At 38.2% G+C, this 27,306-nt stretch overlaps 1 protein-coding gene across 3 annotated transcripts in view; it reads left to right on the forward strand.

Annotated features, from left to right (window-relative positions):
* The first annotated feature begins 3,914 nt into the window (after nt 1–3,914).
* Nucleotides 3,915–27,306, forward strand: part of LOC308053416 (aromatic-L-amino-acid decarboxylase-like) — a 46,424-nt gene continuing 23,032 nt past the window's right edge. Inside the window, exons 1-6 of one of the 3 annotated variants that reach the window (XM_080364273.1) lie at nt 3,915–4,320; nt 10,017–10,130; nt 10,797–10,916; nt 15,758–15,892; nt 20,096–20,239; nt 27,234–27,300. In XM_080364273.1, the coding sequence (XP_080220399.1) occupies nt 4,120–4,320; nt 10,017–10,130; nt 10,797–10,916; nt 15,758–15,892; nt 20,096–20,239; nt 27,234–27,300 (781 nt within the window). In that variant the 5' untranslated portion in view covers nt 3,915–4,119. The remainder of the gene's footprint in view (nt 4,321–10,016; nt 10,131–10,796; nt 10,917–15,757; nt 15,893–20,095; nt 20,240–27,233; nt 27,301–27,306) is intronic. The other 2 variants (XM_080364274.1, XM_080364275.1) reach the window with 2 other exon arrangements.

Consider the following 27,306-nt stretch of genomic DNA (forward strand, 5'->3'; position numbering starts at 1 on the left):
TTGATTTTACGTATGATGTATGTCAGTTATAATTGTTTCTGTACATTAATACAGAATCCCAGGACTCCCAAAGTTTATGTCTGAACAACTAAGCAGACCTTGAGAAATTCTCTGCACAACATTTTGAATACTGATATTTTCAGGATAAATTCAATACATGACTTTTTAGGGTAAGGTTTTCTTTAGAAATCACCCTCTCCCATCACTATAACAGCACCTCAGAAAGGAGAATTCCTAAATCGCAGGCGCTGTGCGATTATGTAATGAATAAAATGTAATGAATAAAACCAGCAACTTCTAACTGGAAAAGGAAATTTTTAAATGACATGTAGGGCCTCTAACATTTATACTTAATTCTTGGCTTGTGCAAAGGTAGAAGTACAGAGTAGATTCAGTTCATTTTACTTATGCTGAGATAAAATTCATTTTACAGTCCTTATTCAGGTGATACTCCTATTGCCAATAGTAGAAGTTGAGCTTAACTGTACAAGAGCTACAAAAACCTTCAGGTGTGTTCAACAGCGGAAAGTCCTCATGGCTTCAGTGGTGTCACTGCAGCACCACAAGCCTTCAAACTACATTATATTCTGCAACAATCAGTTGGCAGAATAGAAAGTGCACCTGTCTCATTTATTGGAAAGATACACAGTTATTACTCTTTTTTTTTTTTTTTTTTTTTTTTTTTTTTTTTTTGAGCCAGTGCAGATAAGGTGCTGTAAATGTACCTATGCTTTCTTCCTTTCTGTATCTAATAGTAGGAGGTGCTTAAAGATTTTATTCTGCTATCTGTTTTTTATTTTACTTCCATGAACTGGAAAACAGGCACTCATTATAATATATCGAACGTACCTCTCTCATAATTTGTTCTCTTTTTCCTCTTTTTCTCCTTTATTCTCTTTTTCTTCCTCATAATGTATTTCCCGGTAATATTTTGATATCTTTTACATTTATATTTAGCTGATAGGAAAAACAGAGTCTAAAATCACAGACAGAACTTTTTAAGAGGAATAATGAATAAGCTGAATGTTATCTACACAATATTTAAAGTAAAGCATAAATGTATTTAATACGTAATTGTACATAAACTGCTTATATTATACTTAATATGCAATCTAAAGACTAATATTAGCTTTTGGTAAATTCACTAAAATGAAATGTTGCCATGTTCTAATTTCTGTGCAGTGAGGTAGAAGGAATAGTTTAAACAAAGCAGCAAAGGATATGCCACCTTTAGATTGTGTTGTGTCCTTGTCCTGTGACAAGTTCTAGCAAAATTATAAAGCAAAGAGTTCATAGATGAATAAGAATAAAAATCAGAAAGATACATTGATATCATATAAAGTTTAACATGATTGTTCTTGTTTTTACCTGAAGTAAAGAGCAAAACTCTATCTTTTCCAGTTAAGTCGGTAAAATTGTACTTTATCTATCAGAAAGATGCTATTGGTGGATTTGAATATAGAATGTGCTTACAAAGTGGTAGAGGTTGACAATTAGGAAGAGATAGAGGTGTGGAATACCTGAGAACGTGCAGCCTTTCTCACTCCTTATAGGCCTTCAGGAAAACAGACCACTATTAGGTACTTTAGAGAGAGGTTCAGTTTCTCTGAAATTCGCATTTCGTTTTGGAAACACAGCCTGCAGCATTTTGCAGTTTAAGTCCCTTCAAGTTAAGTGGATATTTTGAGTATACACAAATTGTAATACTCAGCTCATCAGAAAATATGGATGCTCTCAAAAAGTATCTGCATTTTAGACCCTAACAGCTGAGGTGTTGGAGACATTTTCTTAGAAAATCACATTCTGTATTTTTAAAATATACTGGCATAGATGTTACTTCTGTGTGTTGTGTTGTTGAATTGTAGGTGTGTTGTGTATGCATGTGAAAGATAGAAGGGAGAAATATTCTGTACCGGTAAAGAGGTGAAGTAAATTTCATTTTTATAGTACTAACTGATAAGCATTAGAATTGTCAGATATTCAGTCTATCGGATGTGGCCTTTGCACCAAGTAATACTTTCAAGCAGATGAGGTGAGCTCTATAAGGAGCAGTCGAGGAATAGGATAGAAGTAGGGATGAGAGTGTGAGTGGGTCTTGTCACTCACAGAAGAACAGATGTAAAATGGGAAGTGAAAAGGAAAATTTAGATGACCACTCTGTTCCTGCAAGGAGAATGGCTTCACAGTGTCTGGTGAGATTTGTGTGTTGTGGTAGGTAAGAAATTTTCAGGCAAGGACTTTTAGGAAAGAACATGCACAGCTACAGAAAAACAGATGTTCAGATAAATCTTAATTTCTCAGTATTGTCTTTAGGGGAAAGAAGAAAGAAATACTTTGCTTTGGATTGAAGCAGATAGATATATTTCACTGGATGAAGCTGAACTGAAAGTTCGTTAGAGGTTAACTAAAATCAGCAAATCTGCTTGCTTAAACACAGTCTTTCAAAGGGGAGATGACACACAACGCTGCCCACCAGAACCCTCTGAGGCCCATAATGACTCTTGGTAATGTGTTTCTGGCAACTTAGCAACAACATCAGAGAAAGGCCCTAATTCCCCTTTCTGAAAGACATAGAGAGTGCCAAATAAACATCATGGTGAAGTAGAGTAATATAAATCTGACAAAACAGCAACAAGAACAGCTTTTCTCTGGGGATCTAGAAGTCCCTCCTGTGTAGATCCCTGCTTTCCCAGTGGTTCCTAACCTACAGCAGCACCCTTCCTTCTTAAATAGCAGCTGCAGACACTCCACACAAATTCCAGATTCTCTATTTTGTTTGCAGCAGCAATGCCTCTAGGATGGTGTTTATCAATTATGTCTTTCTTTGGTCATGTGGCAGTACTAACTTAAATATGATGAAGCCTAGAAGGGTCTCTTTTTTCTCGAGATGATGTCCTCAGTTAGAAATCCTTAGCACAAATAACTGATACCTAAGAAATTGCCTCTTAATAACATAATATTCACACTGTGCTCAGTATAACTATTTCCTTACAAAGCGAAGATCTGAAGGTGCGTGAACTAAGTATAGTAATTCTTTACACAAGCAGTGAGAATCCTTGTTTCACTTGTCAGTTTTCTTACTAGACCCCAGGAACAATATCACTCACTTGATCTGAGTGTATAAAGATTCTTGGATGCTTTTCAGTCACTGTGGCCTCAACCTTGTATTCACTGAGCTCTCAAAATTCAAAGGCACATACATTAAAGAAGCTGGGAGGACCAGGATGGCAGGAGCAGGCACCCCAGCAATATGGATTTAAGTTTGCAAAGCACTTTTCAGGCAAAGTCCAGCTCATGTCAGCTGAGCCAAAGATTGGATGTGCTCAGACAGTCTCTGCCGAGCTCAAAGGACACTTACAGCTCCAGTCCAATGTCTTGGAAATAGGGACAGCTCCAGACGAAGCTTCTTCACATCCTCCTGCAGAATTCACTACAGATCAACTCTAAGTGGATTCTAACTTAAACCTCGGTAAGAAATAAGGTTTTATAAATGGCACAGCATGTGCATTTACAGAAAAAGAGTAAAGAAGCTAAATCTTGAGGCAAGAAGGGAGGCAAGAAGGAGATAAAATGACAGGGCAGCACAGTGGATCACTGTGATAACTGTGGTTATTATAGCTTGCTATTCTTGATTCTAACAGAGACACACAGGTTACTATTTCCTTAGACCTCTTCTTTGTAAGGCAGGAGCGGGCTGATTACGTGCCACATAACGGTGCCGCATCCTTGTGTCAAGCAGCAGCAGTAGGGATTAAACCTGTCATTTCTGAATCTTCACCAATGTGCTTCTACTGCTGTTCTGTGCTAAAGATTCAGCCTTTCTGTATTAGTCTAATCTACATCAGGACCCAGACATCAAAGATTTAACAGTGTGACTTACTTCTGTACCATGTCCAGCTAATACTGGAGTGGAGCAGAGTGCAGGACTGCATGGGCATTGGCCTTACATGCAGCAATAAAGGAGCATACGGTCTTTTCAAAAAGACCATGTAAGTTATCTTATAAAACATCTGAACAACAGGTTTAAACCCATTATTATATTATTTCAAAAGTGACCTTTATTTATTTTTTTTTTTTCCCCAGGGTTTTTCTAATAATAATTCTTATACTGGGATACCCATGGATGCTGCAGAGTTCCGCAAAAGAGGGAAGGAGATGGTGGACTATGTTGCAGATTACCTGGAGAAGATAGATAAAAGACAGGTCTTCCCAGATGTGGAACCAGGATATCTAAGGCCCCTCATTCCAGACTGTGCACCCCAGGATCCTGAGAGCTTTGAGGATGTCTTTAAAGACATTGAGAAGATCATTATGCCAGGGGTAAGTAAAATGGATCTGTAGTGAAATGTTCAACACTGCATTTAGGTGTTCAAAGACTTTAAGGAAAGTGTAGATTGAAGCCTGTGCAGCTGGGCCTTATGAACATAAGTGTCCACACTGACTAGATTTGTGAAGGCAGGAGTCTGCTTTACATCCATAATTCAATATGATCTAACACTTTACAGAACTAATGTTTTCTGTTCTTGACAGAAATTATCAAATCATTCTTTTGCTTCATGCAAGGCTTGTTTTTGGAAATAATTCCCTTTCCACCTTTGAACTGGTTAAGGCAAATTATCATAACTTTCAGTTTCATGTAATTCTTTTGCCACTTACAAAGCACAGTAAATATTTTACAAAATGGGATTTGTATTAGACTGCTCCACCTAAAGTGTTCCTTCAAGCTTAACTTTAAATGTTAAAATTCTCTTTGGAGACTTCTTTTTATTGCAGAGCTGACTAGGAAGGATTTTTCCCAATACTTGTTCTGTTGACTTACTCTCCTAAATGTCAGCTTCTAGTATCTTTTAAAGCAGACAGCCACTACTGAAGTATTAGTCCTTGGATAGACAGTGTTGCAGACAGTGCAAAATGAAATGTCTGGCATCTATCCATTTCTGACTCTTTCTTATTTATCCACACAAGGTGTACCTTTTAAATTCTAACTTTATGCTTGTAGCCTAATGCCTGTAAATAGCCTGAAGAGGACTGGATTGAATGTTAATGTAAATGTTAATGAGGAATCTCTCCTTTGGATCTCTGCAATAACCACTTCGGGTTGCTTCTCTGAATGTAGTTAGGTGATATGATTTCTCTGTGACTAGATATGGAAACACTGCTCTGATAATGTGTTTAGTCATTGTACTAAATACCAATTCTTTTTCATTGACAAATGTAAATATTTGATGTTCACCATGCCATCCCTGCTGTCCTTTCACATGCAAAAGCTCCACTGAAGACAATGGAAATCTCACTCTTTGCAAAGATTTGTGGATGAAGTATTAAATCCAACAGAATTAAAACAGTGTAGATTAGATGAGTGAACTATGTCCAACATACACAAACACTTCCATTGCTGCTCACAGGTATGACTGCTTCTCCTTTTTCATTGAAGGAAAATATTGACCATTTTTTAGTCTGTGAAGTAGAACAGAAAACACTCTGTTTTGAACACTTGAGAACATTCAGTAAAAAAATAACACATTAAAAAAAATAAGAGATGAATCACTGAAGTATTGAAAGTGAGACATTCAATTGCAAGTAAGTCATCAAGATGTCATTTTGCCTCTCAAATAAATTGATTTTTTCTTGATATTTACAGCCCTGTGAAGAAATTTACTTCTACAAAGTGATACATTCTGAAGAAGTGTTCTATCCAAAACTTTCTTCTGTTGTGAAATGTTAGTGTTTGTGACACTAAGAACACAAGAGTGTAAATCCCTGTGTTGCCTATACTAAATACTGAAGCCTCACATGAGCACAGAATCACCTACTCATGCTACTCCTTTATATGTTGATACAGAGTCTCCACCACTGTGTATCTCCTGCAGGCTGAAAGACCATCTCCCACTGCCCCAGTCTTGACAAAAGCTCCCATCATCCCTGCAAGCCTCACCACCCTCATGCTGAAGAATTTTTTCCTTATCTAACTTATCTTCCTAAATCTACCCTATTTCAGTGTAAAGCCATTATCTCTTGTCCTGTCACTACACATCCCTGTAAAAGTCCCTCTCCATCTTTCTTGTAGGTCCTCCTTTGGGCACTGGGTCTGCTATAAGGTCTTCCCTCAGCCTTCTCTTCTCCAGGCTGATCATGTTCCTTTTCATGCAGCCCAGGATACCATTGGGTTTCTGGGCTGCAAGCGCACATTGCAGGGTCATGCTGAGCTTCTCATCAGTCAACTGCCCCAAGTCCTTCTCCTGAAGGCTGCTCTCAATCCCTTCTCCACCCAGCCTGTATTTGTGCTTGAGAGCCTGTGGTTGTGCTACCTCCATTATATTTTCCCATAATCTTCTTCCTATCCTTTTCATGACAAGAGTATCATATTTTCCCATAATGTTCTTCCCATCCTTTTCATGACAAGAGTAACATTTATTGGTACATCTAGTGTTTTTCAGCTATCGTGCTTTTCTGTCATTTCACTGGGGAGCATCTTCATTTTAGAAAGGAGGAACTGGGCTTCAGACAGAATAAGTAGCATGAGAGAGGTCATAAAACCTTGTTTTGCCCATAAGCTGTCAGTGGCCCATAAACGATTGTTGTTTCCATCATGTTGACTTCTTTACTGTGTTAGTTGTGTTCAGATAATCACTACTTATTGGATGAATGAAAATGTGAAAATGGTGTTCCTTCAGAGGAGCAAGGACCAATTAATTGTGTAAAGCAATAATGCATTGTTCACTGCTGGTTTTGCCCCATAGGAGAACAGGCTTTCATGAGTGGTAAAATTTCTTCTTGGAGACTTCTTGTGAAACTAGATGTAGACCTTCAAAGGGTATTCCACTAAACGACAACGGCCATAGCAGTGCTAAGTTCCTAGTGTTAACAAAGGGACTGAGGGAACAGCTGCTGAACTCTTATTGCCACATTAGGAAGCCAAAATGGAAGGGATTTGCATACAAAAATATCAGTGGGAGTCACCTTTCTCTCAGACTTGCTTTGTTCTCTCAAAACATATCTTCCCCTTTTTTAGAACCCCAAATGACCAAGTTTAGTTGTAATTGCAAATAGCAGTACTGGATCCATTAATCTGTGAACTTTCAGCTGATGTACCTATTCTTAGTGTGTGATAGACTCTTGCTTAGACTAAGCAAGGCACAGAAAGACAGACATCCTTGCAAGAAATCTGGGAATGTCTCTGACTAGTATTAGAGTGGTAATTACTGACCCCAAGAGACTTGTGTATCATTGTTTGTCAGTAGAGGGCTGAAAAAACAAGCATCAATTATGTCATGCTCTTTGCAATATTTTACTAAGTGTGTCTGTTCCAATATGTCAAAAAAAAAAAAGAATTTTACAGCTGCTTCAAGCAAAGGGGAAGAGGAGGCAGGAGGAAGAACTGCAGCTGCACTTGCCCTAGGGCTTTTGGCTTTTTTTACTTTGTGTGAGTGGTGCAACTGGAATCTGCTGTGTTTCATCAAACAAATGGCTCCCAGGAAGTAGGCAGTTTAACTTGATTAACCCACGATGAATGTCACAAGCCTTGCAGATTACAGAGGATTAGAGCTGGGGAGATGAACAGTGGGAGACCTGGCTCATTATGCACGTCAGTGAAAGTCTGTGTATGTGAGTCCTTTCAGGGATCCCTGTTTATTGGGGATTTTAAAAATCTGCTTATTGTTTTCCTGTGACAAACCAAGTCTTATCCCATTTTTTTTTTTGGGGGGTGGGGTGGGGTGTGAATGAAAGTGTTTGCCACAAGTGCTCCAAAACTTTGTGACAGTAAAGAGATCCTGGCCAGTTGTAAGACCTACAGCTAAAATGTTTACAGTGTCTTGTCTTTGGATACCTAATTTGAGAAGGTTTGTTCCTGCTGACCAGTAAAACTGAAACATACCAGGTACAGGGCTAGATTAGACAGTGGAAAGTCATAGTGGATAGGAGCTGGTTTCATATGAAAGGGATAGAGACACCCAAAATGTTACAGGTGGTATACTACAGCAGATAAAGTGATATCTTATTAATTGTGTATACGAGAGTTAAGACAGTTTCTCCCTGGCACAAAATGGTTGGGCTTGAAAGAGATCTCTGGAGATCATCTAGTCCAACCCACCTGCTAAAGCAGATTCACCTAGAGCAGATGGCACAGGACTAATTGGGTTTGGAATGTCTCCAGAGAAGGAGACTCCACAACCACTCTGGTCAGCCTATTCCAGTGCTCTGGCACCCTCAAAGTAAAGAAGTTTCTCCTCATATTCAGATGGAACCTCCTGTGCTTCAGTCTGTGCCTGTTGCCCCTCATCTTATCATTGGGCACCACTGGTCTCATCCTCTTGACACTCACCCTCGAGGTATTTATAAGCGTAAATAAGATCCCCTCTCAACCTTCTCCAGGCTGAGCAGACCCAGTTCTCTCAGTCTTTCCTTGTAAGAAAGGTGCTCCAGTCTCTTACTGGTCTTTGTAACCCGCCACGGGAATCCCTCCAGTAATTCCATCTCTTTCTTGAACTAGAGAGCCCAGAACTGGACACACTACTCCAGATGTGGCCTCACCAGAGCAGAGTAGAGGGTGAGGATAACCTCCCTCAACCTGCTGGGTACACTCATTTTAATGCACCCCAGGATATTGCTGGCCTTCTTGGCCACAAGGGCACAGTGCTGATTCATGGTCAACCTTTTGTCCACTAGGACTCCCAGGTCCCTCTCTTCAAAGTTGCTTTCCAGCAGGTCAACTCCCAACCTGTACTGGTGCCTGGGGTTATTCCTCCCCAGGAGCAGGACCCTACACTTGCTCTTGTTGAATTTCAGTAGGTTCTTCTCTGCCCAGTCCTCCAGCCTGTCCAGGTCTTGCTGAATGGCAGCACAGCATTCTGGTGTGTCAGCCACTCCTCCCAGTTTGGTATCATCAGCAAACTTGCTGAGGGTGCACTCAGTCTCTTCATCCAGGTCATTGATGAACAGGTTGAACAACATGGGACCCAGTACTGACTCCTGAGGAACACCACAGGCCTCCAACTAGACTCTGCACCATTGATCACAACCCTCTGGGCTCCATCATCCAGCCAGTTGTCAATCCATCTCACTGTCTACTCATCCAACCCACATTTCCTGAGCTAATACTCCATCTAGAAGCACATCCTCTAGAAGCACCTTTTTGTTTATTTGTTTTGTTTTGTTTTGTTTTGTTTTTCCTAAAACTCACCTATAATCTTGGGTGTGAAAGTCAGTTTTGCCAAACATATCACATCACATTATTTCTACCGAACATTTCAGTGTGACAGTACATTTCCTGATTTCAGATTTTATTGGATTGGAGCTTTGGAGAATTATCAAATATTTACTAAGTATGTCTAAAACCCTTAAAAAATTCTTAGAAGTTGCATAAGATAATTCTAAATATTGCTGCTGCAAGACAATTGACTACAATTTGTGCAGTTATTCTGTTATTCTCTCATATTAGTACATATAAAGTGGAATTGTACATAAATCACAACTTGTTATAGGGAGATGAGAGTTTAATTTTCTACAGAAGTTATTGGCTACTGGAATGGATTGTTTGATTTTATGGTGAGGAGATGTTTGGCCAGATTCAGTGCCTGAATTTTAGCAGATAACTCTAGAGTATGGCCAAGAGAGTTCCATGGACCTCAGCTGCACTGAAGACATCCTTGCTAAGTCAGTCTCATGACAGAGATGAAAGAACAAAACACCAGAGTCACTGAAAGCAGAGGTTCAAGAACAGTGCCGTGCACAGAAACTCACGTTGCCACTACACATGTAATTCTTGTCTTCTAGGCAGACAACTAGAGAACTCTGTTTTTGGCACTGTTGGGAGGTAGGGTGAAGAACTCTGACTAAAAGATAGATAAAAAATTGAGAATAAGCAAGGCAAGATTTTCTGAAAAATGGGATCCTGTGTTACAGCCAGGGAGTAGAGAACTGTTAACTGGTCCAAACCTCTAATCTTTTCTGATTTTGTGACAATTTGTTTCTGCTTCCTGCATTAGTTAAAAATAACAATTTTTCCCTTAATACAGGTGACTCACTGGCACAGTCCCTACTTTTTTGCCTACTTCCCCGCAGCCTCTTCCTTCCCAGCTCTTCTTGCAGATATGTTGTGTGGAGGAATAGGATGTGTGGGCTTCTCTTGGGTAAGTTTACTGGGGTATGTACTGCTATGTGGTAACGGTGCTTCACCATGCCAAGATTCTAAGCATTTCAGTAACATTCTTCAAATAAATTATTGATAGATAACGGTGAAGTCACAGAACTACTTTTATAGGTAAAATTGCCATGACTAGTTAAGTATTTTCACATAGACATCCTGAAGGATTCCAGTATTAAAAGGTATCACCTCTTAGAAATTTTGCCTTTGAGAAATCACCAGCATTTAGAATTAGTGGTAGCAGTGCAAACTTATTGGTAATTCATGAAATGGTATGACTTGTTGCCTGTCACCTCGTGTTTTTATCATCTGGTTGAATAGAAAATTGTGTTTAAAACCCCATGTTCATATGAGATTGGCTCTTCTCAAAAGATCTTGGTACTTGATGTAAAAAAAAATTACACAAGATGCAAATCCTAGCTTTGACATTTGATAGTCATGCTTCTATGTGAGGCCCAGTTTGATTTTTTTTTTAGTAAATATTAGAAACAACATGCACAAAATGGTCTTCAGGTCCCTAATGGAGCTGGTAAAAGTTAGTCAGCTAGTCTCTTCCTCTATAGTCAAAAGACAGAAAGTTCTTGCTCTTGTGGATCTTATGTCTCTTCATGGTCTGGTGAGGTTACTCCCTCTGTTCTTTTTTTCAACACAGGCTGCAAGTCCAGCTTGCACAGAGCTGGAGACTGTCATGATGGATTGGCTAGGGAAGATGATTAATTTGCCTGAAGAATTTTTAGCTGGGAAAGATGGCCAAGGTGGAGGAGTCATTCAGGTAAGGGGAGAAATGAAAAAACAATACAGGGTGAGTTCGTAGATTGGAGGATTCTGTAAAACATTAATACCAAGACACTAATAGAGGAAAGGTGTATTTTTTCTGCCACATGGGTTCCTTTCAGATTTTCAGAAAGATTGATAACCTGTGAGAGTGATCATATGTAGGTAGGATCATTGATGAAAGTAATGGTTTTCAGAGCAGCTGAATTATGAAACACTATTCTTTGTGAAGAATTGTTAGTAGATAACTGAACATCACAATTTGGGCTTAAAATTAAAATCATAATGTTGAAAAGGATGTAGGATGGAAACTTTCATTTGTTAAACAAGTGAAGTGAGCTCATACCAACAATGTGCAGCAATGTTTCGTGGCTGAAAACAAATAAAAGCTTCTCAGCTAGAAATATATCTGAAGATTTTGAGTATAGCATCATGAAAAGTGGTTACAAAGGCTTCCATGAAGCCACCTTAGACATGTTCAGTTGTTTACTTCAGTCAGTTTTCAAAAGAGACATCATTTTTTTCAGAAAAATGTGTCAGAGATCAAGCAATGAATAAGAACACAGGAGAGAATCTTCTATTAGTAGAAATAAGAGAATGTGATAGAAAGTCTATCAGTTTTTGTCAAAGAAGTTGAAATTATTTTAACAAGTTTTCCTTCTATAACAAAATGAAATATTGGAATATTAAAATTAAGAGCTGTTTAAAATACAAAACCAAATAGTTCTATCAGTAGATAATACAATTTTCAGACTATGGTGGAGTATCTGAAACAGAACATTACCCTCAAACTTTGATGTTGAATGCTTAATGAAAGCCTACAATGACTGAACAGAGGATCTGTAGGATAACAAATATATTATCAATGGGCAAGCTTGCATGCATAATGAAGCTATGTTGTTTATCAACCATAGCTCCATTAGCACATGGTCTTTCTGCAGACTCTGGTCACAGCTTTTAATCTAACTACAATAGATATTTAAAATGAAAAAGGCTGAATTTTAAGCAATTGTCCTGTGCTCCTTTGGTAATCACTGGAGTCTGGTCATAAGAGGACAAGGCACAATCCATTTTATCCTAAGATAGGCTTCTAAAATGCATCTGAATTTCATGCTAGAAGTGGGGGTTCCTTTCTTCGATACCAGCTGTAAATGCCTACAGCATATCCCAGTGAGTTCTTCCCAACATCTTCCCAGGCAAGCATGAATTTAACCCAACTGCTCTGATCCTCACAGGTGGAACTGCACCTACACCAGTGTATTTCCAGAATAACTCTTTACTCATCTGCTTGCTCTATCAGAGTCTTTTTCATTACACTTACTAGGAACTGGGTTATGCTCAAGAAATCAAGCTTTTCTCATGCGTCTCCATAGTATTTCTTTTGTACCAATGAAAGCAAGCAATTATGCCTGACAGTTATCAGCAGGAAATATTGCCCTTCCAGGCTGACAATGCTGGATTGCCCATAATTTTCATCAAAAACCAGTCAGTTTCAAGAATCAAAAGTGGGCTCTGTGTTCCTGCTTACAATTAAGTCATTTATGCTGCAGATTGTCTTGTCTTGCTCTTGAAGCAATAACAACACAAATAAGAGAGCGTGAGGCAAAGACAACATGAGCATGTGAAAGTGGCAGTCATTCTCTTGGTAAATGCCAAGTAATTATCATGGTATCGGGTAAAACCAAGCCTGTGAAAATTGGCTCTTAATTACATTTGAAAGCCTATGTCAATATGAAGCACATTGTTGTTGTGTGCAGGATGACACTTGAAAATGGCAAAAGATGAAAGAAAATTTCAGTTCAGAGCGCTGGTGGACATGAGCATCAGCTCTTGCTGCTATTTCTTCCACTTCTTGAGCCTGCTTGCCATGGCAACCTTTGTTTGCTTGCGGTAAAAGAAAAGGTATCATCATCCTTCACTTAATGTAGAATACAGCATTCAAGAGGAGAAAAATCAGCTTTTAAAAATAAGTGAGAAAACAACTTTCTTCCTGAGGCTTGTGTCCTGCCATTCATTCTAGATAAACTGCTGAAAGGTGTACCTCCACATATTAAAGAGTTTTCTTGTTCTGCAAAGAAAAAGTATTTTAAGGGTGAAGCAAAATGAAACTTAGCCTTTCTTGGGCCTGGCAAAAAACATTGCTGATGCATCTTTCTTGTCAGATAGCCTAGTAGTTCAAGAATCAAGAGGTTTTTTCCTTAAAAATATGTAGCAGAAAGCTTCATTGCCAAGTGAATATAAGAGCCTTACAAATCAGGTTCTGCAAACACTGTAAGCTTCAGTATAAAAAAGGTACCTTGTGAAAACCGAGGCAAGGTGAAACATCAAGAGGTATCCGAATGTATTTCCTTCTTGCTGGATTCAGGTGCCTTTAGGTTGTGTCCCAGCTCTGGATCAGGAGGCAACAGGCCCTTTCCTGTTCATCCTTTTTTCTGTGTAAGGAAATTCCTACAAGAACTGTCTTGTACACGAACTGTGCACCAGCCTGGGTGAACAGCCAAGACCCCAGGACATCTTGTGGCTCTCCTCAGAAGGCTGAGGCTGTTCTAGGTCATTTTCTCATCCAGCCAGGCAGTCTCCAGAATAGAAGCTTAAATTTCCAGATCTCAAATTGATGCCTTAACCTTTGGAATTTCCTACAGCTGTTTGATTTTATCTGTTTGCATGCATTGCTTCAATATGCATATTTCTTACATGTCCTGGAAAGACTCTACCAGTTTTACAGGACCTTATCATTAAACAAAAACAAAACAAAACTATATATATATATATATATATGTGTGTGTGTGTGTGTATATCTTTGAAAGACTTCTATGTGTCCCCTTAAAGATATCTTTTAATAAAAGTATTAGTCTTAAATGCAAGGGTGATAGAATGATCCTTCATGTAAAGAAACCAGGTTTAAAAGGTTGTTTTGAGTGATTTGCCTGACACAAGATGGATTCAGGTCTTGCACACAGGCTTTATGTTGCCCAGCTTCATTATGAGGACATACAATTTACCTGAAAACCTATATGAGCATCTCAATAAGTACCAGTGGTTTGCACAAATGAAAAGTATTGCCAGCTGCTGAACTGCTGGAAAGGGGATTATTTCAGGCAACATTGTCTGAGAGTATATGGCCATTATACAGGTCTTCTGATTATGCGGGGTTCTTTAGAAGATTACATACTGCGTGGGAAAACCAAAACCAACCAACCAACAAAAAAACCCCGGACCTGAGCCATTATATTCTAGCTCACAGGACTGTCAAGCAGCAGAGGTACTTTTTTTCACTGTTACTTAGATAACATTGTGCTGAGCATGGCGGAAATTGTTTTATTAGCATGGACATGATGAGAGAAGTTTCTCATCAGGAAACTTACACTGTGTGAGATTCATCTCACATTTTGTCAGATAAACCTGAACATACAAGAAGATACCTTTAGAGAAATGATGTATTTCAGTCCGGAATATTGCTTAAAATACATGAAATTGTTGCATTTTCGATATGCTTATCTCTCTCCACTGAATACCAAGGGACACTAAACAATTATTGTATCTCAGATATTTAACCTTTTAGATAGCTACAGTAAGATGAATCAGATCTTGGAAGTTCTTTATGTGTAAGATGAATATTATTCTGTGCATCATGAGTTTCGAGAACTACAGCCAGGCATGATTTCTCAATATTCCGATGGGTATTCTAAGTACCTGGCTATAGACCATATGCAGAATAAGATTAGATGGGGAGTCTACCAAATTATCTTTTCTGTATTTGTTGTAGTTAGTGAGTTTACACAGGTTTTCAACAGAGGGAGAACAGCACTTTGGTACAAGATAAGAAAAGTCACTCCAAAAATAGCTTGTTGACACTGGGGATATTTCTGAGAAATACTTATTAATATAAGCAACTGTATTCATTGCACTGTTAGGTGCATGCCAGAGGAAGATTCACATGACAGTTGTTCAAACTTCAAAGTACTTAAAAACTCTCTTTTGTATGAACACTCAAAGTCATTGAAATTTAGGTACATGTGTTTACAAACTATTACTTATAGTTTAAAAGAGCAGTATAGAGTTTGTTTCTGGTCTAGAGGAAAACCATAAAAAGAACTTGTGGGAACATATATTGTCTTGTGAAATTTACAGATCAATTGATACAAAAAATTAGTCTTTTTGTTGTCACAGAGTATCCGAGACACAATTTAAACTCATATTTTGTGAGACAAAGTGCAATTTAGAAAGAGTGTGTGACTGTTCTTTTCACCTGTGTGTTTTTGATGAAGAGAACACACATAAATAAGACTTTGAAATAGTTAGCCATATTTAATCGTAACATTTTTGCCTTTCAGTGTTTGTTTTTTCACTCTTAGCCACAATAATTGACTTGCTCGGGGCAATTTTAAATCTTAAATAAGTGTTATAATTTTGTGTGTTGCTTGACAGAAATAAGAGTTGACAGTCAAATTCTGATTGAAGTTAAATGTGCAGAAATCCAGAGTAAGAGAAATCAACAGTTACTCTGCCATGGTTACTGGTTAACAAATGATGAATTGCTGTCTTGAGAGCCTTTTCACATACGTTTTAGTCTGTGAATTCAGGTTTCTAGCACTGATTGCAAAGCTGTTGCCTAAACTGAACAAGCACAGAGATTAAAGAGAGCAGACAAGGGCATCAGGAAGGAGACCAAGATCAAACATTCTTCCCTTGCTGTCACATGTATCCTTAAGAAACATGAGATTGCATGGTTTCTCCTATGTAGTTTCTGCTAACAACTTTGCAGGTTCATACAGAAGAAAGTGTTGCCTTTCTTCTGGAATATCTTCCTTTTGAACCGTCCTTCAATTTGTCCCACAGGGAAGTGCAAGCGAGGCCACCCTGATTTCACTGCTTGCTGCAAGGACAAAAACCATCAGACTGGTACAGTCAGAAAAGCCTGAGCTAACAGAAGCTGACATCATGGGCAGGCTGGTGGCCTATGCATCTGATCAGGTGAGTACCTCTCAAAACCATGGAGATATGGGGTCTATACTTAACCATTTCAGCCATCTCAACAGGCCGGTGAATTAAGTATAAACTCTTTGTGTTGGTGACTGATTGGTTTTGCTTGTTTAAATGTTACTGAACATGATAAGTAGGCTGGAACCTCATCTGTGCTACCATAATACGAAGAACAAATATCCAGAGGTCAGTGTTATGGAAGTATTGATTCTGTATAAAAAGAGCTAGTTTGAAGTAAATAAAGATACTTGAGTAAGGCTTTAAAATTCAGTTGTGTTGAGTAAGTCTAGACCATCTTTTGTTACATCTAGGCTTGTGTGTCTGTGTGTGCATATGTTATCTATTAAGCTAAGCTATCTTGAAAGAAAAAAGAAAACATAATCCTTGATTTCTGATTGTGAGTGGTATTTAGCAGACTGAGATAGGGTAAATTCTCAGCAGGCCAGGACCATGAGAGGCTTTCACTGTTAATGAAAGCAAATTTTAGTTTTGTAAGCTCTGCAACTTTTACCTTTCTGACTGTCTAATCCTACTGAAGGGCCAAGCAATGTTGCTTCTCTTCATAGCTGTGACATTTTCTTATCTAAATGTCAATGAGATAGAAGAAATTTCCTTAATACGTGATGTTTCATTTAAAATAATATCTGATTCTGCATAATAAAATGGTCAAGTTTCAGGCTTACCTTGATTTACTATTTCACAGATGGTAAAGGCTTTGACACTGTACCCCACAGCATTCTCCTGGAGAAGCTGGCAGTTCATGGCCTGGATAGATAAAGAACAGGCTGGATGGTGGGCCTCAAAGAGTTGCAGTGAAGGGAGCCAAATCCAGTTGGTGGCTGATCACAAGTGGTGTTACCCAGGGCTCAGTATTGGGGCCAGTTCTGTTTAGTATCTTTATCAATGATCTGGATGAGGGGATTGAGTGCACACTTTGTAAGTTCGCATATGACACCAAACTGGGTGTGAGTGTTGATCTGCTAGAGGGTAGGAAGGCTCTACAGAGGGATCTGAACCAGCTGGATCATTTGGCTGAGGTCAGTTGTATGGAGTTTAACAAGGTCAAGTGCTCAGTCCTGCACATGGGTCACAGCAAACCCAGGCAGTGCTACAGGCTCAGAGAAGAACGTCTGGAAAGCTGCCTGGCAAAAAGGATCTGGGGGTGTTGATTGACAGCTGGCTAAATATGAGGCAGCAGTGTGTCTAGGTGGCCAAAAAGGCCAACATCATCCTGGCTTGTATCAGGAATAGTGTGGCCAGCAGGACCAGGGAAATGATTGTACCACTGTACTCAGCCCTTGTGAGGCTGCACCTTGAATCCTGTGTTCAGCTTTAGGCCCTCACTACAGGAAAGACATTGAGGTGCTGGAGAGAGTTCAGAGGAAGGTGACAAAGCTGATGAGGGGTCTGGAGCACAAGTTTGACGAGGAGCAGCTGAGAGAGCTGGGGCTGTTTAGCCTGGAGAAAAGGAGGCTGAGGGGAGACCTTATCGCTGTCTACAACTACCTGAAAGGAGGTTGTAGCATGGAGGGTGTTGGTCTCTTCTCCCAAATAGCAAGTGATGGAATGAGAGCAAATGGCCTCAAGTTGTGCCAGGGGAGGTTTAGATTGGATATTAGGAAAACGTTCTTCAGGGAAAGCATTGTCAGGCATTGGAACAGGCTGCCCAGGGAAGTGGTGGAGTCACCACACCTGGAGGTGTTTAAAAGGTGTTCAGATGAGGTTTTTAGGTACATGGTTTAGTGTTGTATGGTTGGACATGATGATCCTGAGGGTCTCTTCCAACTATAAAGGTTCTACCAGCACTGAAGAACAAATTAAATGTGCACTAGTTCTTTGCTGGTGGGAAGACGGGCTACCATTGTACAGTGAAAATAGTCAGGATAAGAAAATATGAGGAAAGATAACTGTTTTCAAAAGGCATAAAGGATATTTGTCCTTTTTTATTTTTATTTTTTTTTTATCTGTGACCTACAGGTCTGTGCTGCGCAGACTGAGAGTCCCAGAGCTCAGGCTCTGACCCATTGATGCACAAAGCCCTTTACTTGTTTTCATTTTTTTGTCCCATGTAAGTAGCTGACCTGAAATGAGGACAGACAGGCCTTCCTATCCACTGAAGGTCAGACAATCTTATGTTTACAGGAGGATTTGCCTTAAGATATTGCTGACCTTTTGAAGCAGCTTGTTGCAGAGCTCACCGGTACTTCTGCATTAAGAACAGACCTGTGTGACTCATAAGCAGTAATCTACAAATGGAAGTAAGCTTAAGCCATTCTCTGGGCGAGAAAACCATGCACTGACAGAGCACAACACTGCAAGAATACGTTAGGAGGGAGGTAAATATTTGGCTGGTAAAGAGACCAGAGCGGAAAGTTGAACTCAGATCTTGGGAGATTATTTTAACCTATTGGCATTTTGGGAAAATCTTTATCTCATTGAAATATTGTTCGTGTTAATGAGCACAGAGCAGGACTGGCAACAAAGCTTTCCCCAATAACTACTTGGGCATTTGGGGACAACAGAAGAGAATCCCTATTGGTTTTAGTGCCTGGGTTATCCTGGCTGAGGCTTCTCTTGCTAAATATGAGACCTCAGAGCTGAGAGAAACATCCAGTTACCCCTGATAGGAGATGATACCTGACTGTTTGGGACCAGGACAGAAGTCAGGGTAGCTTTTTGATATTCTCAAATTTTCTCAGGCCATTTCCTTCATCAGTCTTTTTTTTGACATATTTATTTGGCTACTTTAAGCAGCTACCACTCATTTCAATGATTTCTGTTTGGTTCCTTGCTCTTCTTGAGGGTGATGGGAGATTCCTGAGTATTTTTATGAGCACCAGGAACTCCGTGCAGCCTCAAGTCACCCGAGATTTGTTCTAAAGCGAAAGCATCTTGGCAGTTTTAACTGAAGCTTGTGAATGGCTGTAGTTACCAGAGAGCCTTAGTACGATTTTGCATTGTTTTTCACTTCAAAAGCAGTTAGTTTCATTTCAGCTCTAGACTTCTATACTTTCTCAAGCTGTTGCCTAATTAGTTTGGCAAAGTACTTTCACGAAAGGCTCTGCTGAGATACAAGTTAGTAGTCAATTTGCCTTTAAAACACATAATTCCAGGGATATGTAAAAATTGAAAGGCAGAAACTTTATCTTCATCTGGCAGAAACTTTATTTTCTTCAACCTGTGTTTTGGCTCAATATTTTCCATGATTCTGGCCTAAGTTAGAATAGAATTAGTAAGTGGTCTCATATGTATTAGCATGAACCTACATGGGTAGGACAGCGATTATCAATGAGAATTGTCACGATATGAAAATATGGGGAATTTTTCTCTTTCAAACTGAGTATGCTTAAGGAAATTGTAGAAGGTGGAAGGTAAAATAGCTCTTTTTTGTTTGATTTTAGTCATGCTCTCCAGGAGATTATTTTGTGGCTATGCATACCTTTCACTGTTAATAGAGTTCTTGAGTTACTATAGTATTGTACTTCAGAATTTCATAATAATATATTAGTGACATTTTTGTTTTTATTTACTGACATGTACTTTATGTTATAAAAAGTATTATTTAAGGACAGTTCAAGTAAGATGAGTTGTAAATCAAATAACATATTGGGAATGATCCTTATTTGCCTACCAATATGCATCAATGACTGAACCACAATCTAAAAAAAGAGTAACATAAGAAAGTATCTCTGTGTATAATATACCATGATGTGTATTTTTTTAGGGTTCAGCAATGCTGTACACCATAAAAATATGCTAGTGAGCAAATGAATACGTATTAGGCAAGCTGACTATCTGCATTGCTTTTAATTCATTTGGAGCCAAATCCTGAAGCTCTTAATCAATGCTGCCTAAGTGTGAACATGTTAATTAAAGCTTTAACTAAGGGTAATTGAACTTTAGTGTGAATGACGCCATGGCAATGGTTTCAAGAATACTTCAGGATTTCTATTATTCTATTAGAGTATTTGCGCGTGTGTGTATGTATGCATATATATGTATTTGTACTTGTCTCCACCTGTCTGTCTGTTTATCTGTAGGAAAGAGGGAGATGTATCTATCTGTTACGTACCAGCAACAGTCCCCAGTTCTCAAGTTTTTGCTTCATTTGAAAGAAATTATGTTGTCTTTTCAAATCCAAATTAACTTCTTACTTTCTAATAAAATATATTTGTCTTAAACCCTTCCTTTTAGGCTCATTCGTCGGTGGAAAGGGCGGCATTAATTGCTGGTGTGAAGATTAAAAATGTTTCTTCTGATGATAAATTCAGTGTTCGTGGTTCAGCCCTAAAGAAAGTTTTGGATGAAGACAAAGCTTCAGGTCTTATCCCCTTCTTTGTGAGTACTGGATTTTAGTTAATCAGTGGATTTATTGCTTCTGACAAGCTACATGAGTAGATGATCTCATCCCTAACAGAGGGATCGATAGGCAGCCTAGCTCAAATGCTAGGACAGGTTCCATGAATGTTCTTCACACACTTTTCTGTGCCGTATAAGCACCTGATTTAAGCAGCTGGTTGCACTTCTTAGCAAAAATGGTATATACACAGTTGAATAAATGCAGGTGAATTTTGTACTTTCATTGTAATCCTGCAATGTTATAATTTCCTAACACTGCAGTTCTGAACTGCCCCTTTTACACATGTATATTTTTCTTTTTCAGATTCTAACTTATTTACACATAAAACAAGTTTAAAGGCGATAAATTAAATGATGGTATCTCAAAATTAGGTATTTTCTATAAAAAATACTTTTTACTCCTCACTACTTCAGCAAATAAATCAACCTCCATGACACACTCCAAATATCAGTAAGATCAGACTTTGTCACACAGGCATTTGTCAGTACGTGACTTATCTCTAACAGGTGAGCTATAGAGAACCTGGCTGTGAAAGTTTTAAGGTGTCATAATTTCTTGTTATCTGTCCACTTTCCAGAGATTCCTGCTTCCACAGCAGTCTAGCAAAAGCAAAAGGTGATATCTCAGTAGGTAAAGCTCATAGTACCCCAGTTTTTGACACAGAACAGTGCTTGACTGGATAAAATTCTGAAGTTTAGTTCTAAGTACCTATCATAAATACCTGATTGAAAAGAATATTTACTTATTCATCAGATCAACTCCTCCTATCAGTTTAAAACACCATCTTATTATTTCAAGTTAAAGCACGATTCTACCATTTGTTCTTTTCATGGAGTAAGTAACCTCTGCTGTGTTTTTGTACATCATCAACAAAAGTTTTCGCTCATTTCCAAGCATTGTGCCTCTACAAATCTTGATATAGACCACAATCTGTATAGATCTATAAAGGGCTATAATATGTTTCCAATTATATGCTTTTACTAGGCTCCATTAAAGAAAAAATAGAAGGAAAAAAACTCCTATTTTACAAACCATGAACTTTAGAATTGGGATTTTTTAAGAGTCAAAAATATGTCACAATTTCTTTCAGAAAAATCATGTCTGATGGCCATTTGTTCTTTTCTTTCATGCGGTAACATTTTGAAAAGGGCTAATGTGACTTAAATTTCCTTTAACTCTTTTCAGAAGAATTAGCAGATTAAGCTCACTTATAGTCATGGATAAATGCCAAATAGGAAGCTTAAATTTCACCAAGTTCTTTTGAAAATGTAATATTTTTCTTCTTAGTATTATTATCCTTCGGTGTCTGTTTTTGTGTAGTATGAGGATGACTAGCGTGAAAAGTGTTTTTCATATGTGCAGAACGCAGATTTCTAGCCTGCCTGTAACTAGTGAGCCCTTGGGATGACCAAGCACATCTCATCAATTGCTTTCCAATATAATAAGACTATCACTAAGAAACAAAGCATCTCTGAGGTTGCCTAAATGAAGTTTCTTCTGTGGGCTGCACCTATCGAAGTGGAGATGTGCCTCAAGGCTTGATATATTTCTCCGTTATATGGTAGCACCTCATTATATAAGATTCTACTTGTTTATCTTTAATGAAACAATTATAAGTATAGCCCTATATCACATTTCCGTGCACTAAATACAAATTTAGTATGTTTTTTCCTCATCTTTGGTCCATTAACAAAAAAATGCAACTTGCCCCACATCAATATTCATTCCTTATTAGTTTTTCCATGTGTAGCAAGAAGAAATAAAAAATTCTGTTTTATGCATTCAGTGACACCTTTACAAAGGATGATTTAACTGTTGTTTTCCTTCCTCTGTTTGCTTAGCTGTGCCTAACAGGCTTTCAAAGACAGAAGAGGCTCAGTCTGAGTGAATATGGCCTGTGCCAGGTCTTTCATTTATTTGTATACATAAAACATGTCAGCTTAGATTAAACTAGATCTCATTATCTTTACGGTTGGCCTCTTAGCTCAAAAGGTGTGTTAATTCTCTGTCATGCTAAGCAGCAGTCCACACACTGTGTTAGTGCTCCTTTTTCTGGCTTGCAGATTTCAAAAGCCTTTCCATTTCTTCTGTTCTTGAGTACTTTGGTGCTATTTTATTTTGTTCTGGTGACAGGGATATGCGCATTGCCAAGGAAACACCTTAGGCCACTTTATTCCTTGTCTCCCTGTATTCACTGATCCTTCACTAAGGGGAGCAATCCAGCATCAAAGCAGAAAGTTTAACAGGAGAAATTCTGCCAGAAGAGACAGCAGAGACATCATTGCTAATGAAGAGATCTTGGTTGCATCCAAGCTGATGCAGTTTCCCTTATCAGAAAACAAAAAAAAAAAAACAAAACAAAAATTGTGGTAAATTAAAAAGAAGATACAAGCCTTATAGGCACTATTCTCCTCTTATAGCTAATGAATAAACAAGGAATCAAGGAATCATTACGCTGAGCTTCATGGAAGTGCTTTAAGTGCTTTGCTTATAGAGGTGAGCAGAGGATCAGGGCGCATTTGCTTAGTGTGAAACAGGTTCTGTTGTTGCAGCAATCTGGTAATTATAGGTTTGCTTTCCAGATGCATAGGATTTGGAAGCTTTTTTGGGGGAGAGGCATTGTCTTTACAATGAGTCTTTGAATTCCTATCCACCATTAGTATCTTTTAGCAATAGTAATGTGTATATAATTTTGTTCAGTGAAGGCTATTGCCAATTTGTGTACCCAGATCTCTAATTTTCTTTCACTTTTTAATTTTCAAGTTCATACTTATGTTAATTTGTTTCTTAAAAATACTTTTGCAGAAATTCAAACAGATATATTTTCATATAGTAAAGAAAGCAGACTGTGGAAACAAAGCACTAACTGTGTCAGGTGTTGAGGTGCTAAAGTTGCTGCAGTTTACTGAGGAGTAATATCCAAGTGTGGCTGATATGCAGCCCTTCATCTGGCCACCAGCTGAGCAAGAGCTGTAACGCACATGCTGAAGTCAGGTCCATTTCATGAATTATAAACACTAACTGGTGGTTAAGCACAAGCGTAAATGCTTCTCTCAGTTGGGCCCTATTCTCCCAGCTTGAAACAGGCCTTTGTTGGACGGATGTTGACCCAGATGCTCAATTGTGGAGACCACTAAGCTGAGCACTGCTAAATTCAGAGGTAGGCTTTGCTGAATTCCAGCCTAGTTCACCTGTAAGTGGCCTGTGAGCTTTATGCTGTCTTTCATAAATCAACACTTATACGTTGCAGCTGGCATATAATACATTATAGTTCAACAACCCCATCCAGTATACAGCTGCTATAACATGATTGCTTTGATGGTGAACAAAGCCCAGCGTGAAACCTCTCTGATTCTAGCTGAAGTGAAGCACCTTTTCAGCAGAAGTTAATACTTAAATCCTGACCACTGTTTCCTATGTGGAAGAAGCATTCTTGAGACGTGCACAAGCTTCTAGGGCAATGTTTCTTAACACACAGGTTGTGAATGATCGCTGTTTCATAAAATTCTAAACAGTGGTTTAGTCAACAGTTGCAGTTTTCTTCAAGCCACAGACATTCTCATGAGCGCAATCTGGCAAACAACAGAGAAGGAGCAAATAAAAATAGTAAGAGAACACAGACAATTCTCTCATTTTAGTTACTTGCAAATGAAAAACATTGTGGTGAAACTGTGCAAAATGTATCCACTTTTTTTTCAGAAGCTGTAGGAGGTCTTCCAATTGAAAAGACTGAGAGTCATTGCTCTCAGACATCATAAAGATTCACGCATGTTCCCTGACACAGCTCTTGATTTCAGGAAAGTAATACAAGAGATGACTGATTCAAGTATTTAAGCTGTTTTGTATTCACAGCCAGGGCTGAGTCAAATTTGAAGTGCACAACCTGAGAAGGAAAAGGCCTGCAGGCTGTACTGAGCCATCAGTCCCAATTCTGTGACGCAGCCGCTCCCCTGCCCTTTGCACAAATGTGATTTTGTGAGTGTTATACAGGTTACAAATTGAGTTAGATTCTTTGTATAGTACCGAGGTGGGGTAATGAGAGTCCTGACAAGAGCAGATTCTGTCACTTTAAGTGATTTCTGAGAATTAGAACAAGTAGCTTTGAGGCTTAGACACCTGCAGAGGGAACAACAAAATTAATTTAGAAACTGAGGTATAATTTACAAAACAAACCATTATTTAAACAACTAAGCATATGTTTGAACTCATATAATCTCTCATTGAAGCAACATACCCCTTATTCTGATGTGAAGGAGAATATTTTAACTGCAGTGCAACACTAGTAACAATAATGCGTGACTTTGTTTTGTGAATTTTCCATCATTATTTTAGTTGTTGGACCAGCCAAGATAATTCCACTCTAACCTTGTCAGAAAGTCCACACCGTATAATCATATAATAAAGGTATAAAAGCAGAGCTAAGTCTACAGTGCACTCTTTATTTGGGTATTTTCCAGTCCAATAGGTTAACCCCTATTCTTTATGTATACAGAGAAATTAGAATTTTCATAATGGTATCCTTCATTTCTTGTGACCCAATTTGTAGATCTGTAGTTCAGCCAAAGATGAAATTCAGACTTCTCCTGATTGTGGGAACATCTTAGTTAGACAATAAGGTGATAAATATATCTTCATTCCATATATGCATAACCTCTCATTAAAAAAAAAAAAAAAAGGGAGCAAACTTATTCCTTTGAAAAAAAAATTCTGCTGTCTTTTTAAAGCAACCTCCCTCCAAGGAGATTAAACCTCCAGAGAAGTCACAGACGTACCTCAAGGCACTGTAATTATTCTGTTCTTTTCTGTATTCTCGAGCCACATGAAAGGCCGGGTACAGATAAGGATTAGATTAGTTGGAGAGAAGAACGTGTTAGCAGCAAAATTTTATAAACTATATATTCAATGTGCTCCACATTTTCAGAACTGTATTTGTTTCAAACTCAGGTTCTAAGTAGCTTGATATGGAAAAAAAACCCCTAAATTGTCCTTTTCTTCTTTTAATAATAACTTTTCCCATAGCTAACATTTTTATTGTTGCAATGAAACATGCTTATAGTTATTAATGTTGCTGTAATGGTGACTCTGAGGGAACAGGTGCACTGTCAGGGATAAAGAGGTTTCAGGGTTTATATGATACATTTAATCATGTCTGCCCTATACAAAGGCAGGATATGACTTCCTCCAAGAGTGTACATAAATTTGCTTGAATGGAGTACTGTCTGTGTACTTTCCATTAAACAGAAAATTTCAGCTCCCTATGACAATTTAAAATATCTCTTAGGTATATGCCATAATATAGATACAGAAATGTTCAAAAATGTACTTGAAAGAGAGGGTTTACTTCTCTAGCAATAGATTATTGAATTATTTCAGTATTCTAGGGGTGAATCATTTTAAATATCTGGCTTTTCTAACACATATCCACCTGTCTTTTTGACTAGTTTAATAAGTGGCAGAACAACTGTCTCTCACTTTGCATGAATTCTCTAAAAACCTGGAAATTGCAAATGAAAATCCCATCACATTTATCCAGCTCTTTGTCTCATAATCAGATTATTTTTTCCAAGACGTCAGTGCTTTCTGGTGTGCTGTTGCCACTTTATTTTATAGAATGAAAAGAAGAGAAAAAAAAACCAAAAAGCCTGATGGGAAATGTGAAAAGCAAAAATAAATTGACATGTTAAAACTTCATGAGAAGATATTGGGAGGACTCGCTAGGGAACCCCCAGAGGGAAAACAAATTCTTAGTCCTGAGATTTGCACAGGACTTGCTTCAACACGTGACTGTAGATGATTTGTAACAGTCTCCAATGTCCAATAACTGACAGAAGTTAAAAAGTCAAGGGAATATCTAGCTTGAAAGTGAGTGACAACTTACAAATGAGGATGAGTGTTCAAGGGAACAAATGAAAGGGTAAATATTGGTAGCTATCAGGCAGTCTGTTTAATTAGAGAAGGAATACTTGGTGCAAATATGTGTCATCTTTTACAAGAGAAGTAAAAAGACCCCCCAGAAAAGTCTGGCATCATTTAACATTTGAGTAACAGGAACTCCTAGAAATAATGAGTTATCAGTGAAATGCAGGAGAGATGGTAGGTGAATGTCTAAGCTAGAAAAAAATAGAAAAGAGCATACATTTGGCAAGCAAAATGTGATATGAGGCTAAAACAGATTATAGGATTTTGACAAACAATTTGCCACTGGCATTATAACATGAAATTGTTTTTCTTGTAAGTAGAAAGCTTGTTGTGCTGGAGAGAGAAACTAAAAGCTCAGAGCAGATAAGGCCACATTCAGGTAACTTACACATGAACAAAATCCTTTGCTATAGAAGTGCTTGCTCACATAGAGCATCCAGTGAAAGTATCCACAGTGCACTTGGCAGAAATGTAACCAGAATTAAAAACCAAACCGAAACAAAATCTGGATTTGACATATTTAAAGTAATCTCTTGGCTGTATTATAGTTTGTTTATGACAAATTATCTAATTCCTTTGTACTTCAATACTCTAACTAAAACCTTGCATACTTTATTAGCCTATTTCAACTGTAAAGTGTCTTTTATTACATAAAAATGCAGTGCAAGGCAAAATCCAGACCTAGTCTTTATTAGTGTTTACAAAAAGGAGAAGTGTTTAAAACACAAGTGTTGCAATGAAAAATAAAATTATGTCAGGTTATATGAACTTGGTAGTTGTTTTTTGGATATTAGTATAGTAATTAGTAATTAGTAATAGTATATAAAAACATATTCTATTATATTTTTATACTAGTATTATATTATTTTTTAAAAAAAACCTAGTTTCTCTAAAGTTCCACTGAAGGATGGGTATTGGCTAAAATCACTTTATTTTGCTCTATAAAATCTGTTCTCTCTGTTTATTGTTCCCTTTACAGACATTTTTTCTCATTTGATAATTTTCTTTGCTGTAACACTTAATTTTTTTGCCTTTGTTTTTTTGGCTCTGCAGTTCTGTGCAACACTTGGAACCACACCTTCCTGCTCCTTTGACAAACTGTTAGAACTGGGTCCTATTTGTAAGT

Source organism: Nesoenas mayeri (assembly GCF_963082525.1).
Source record: "Nesoenas mayeri genome assembly, chromosome: 2".
Classification (NCBI taxonomy): Eukaryota; Metazoa; Chordata; class Aves; order Columbiformes; family Columbidae; genus Nesoenas; species Nesoenas mayeri.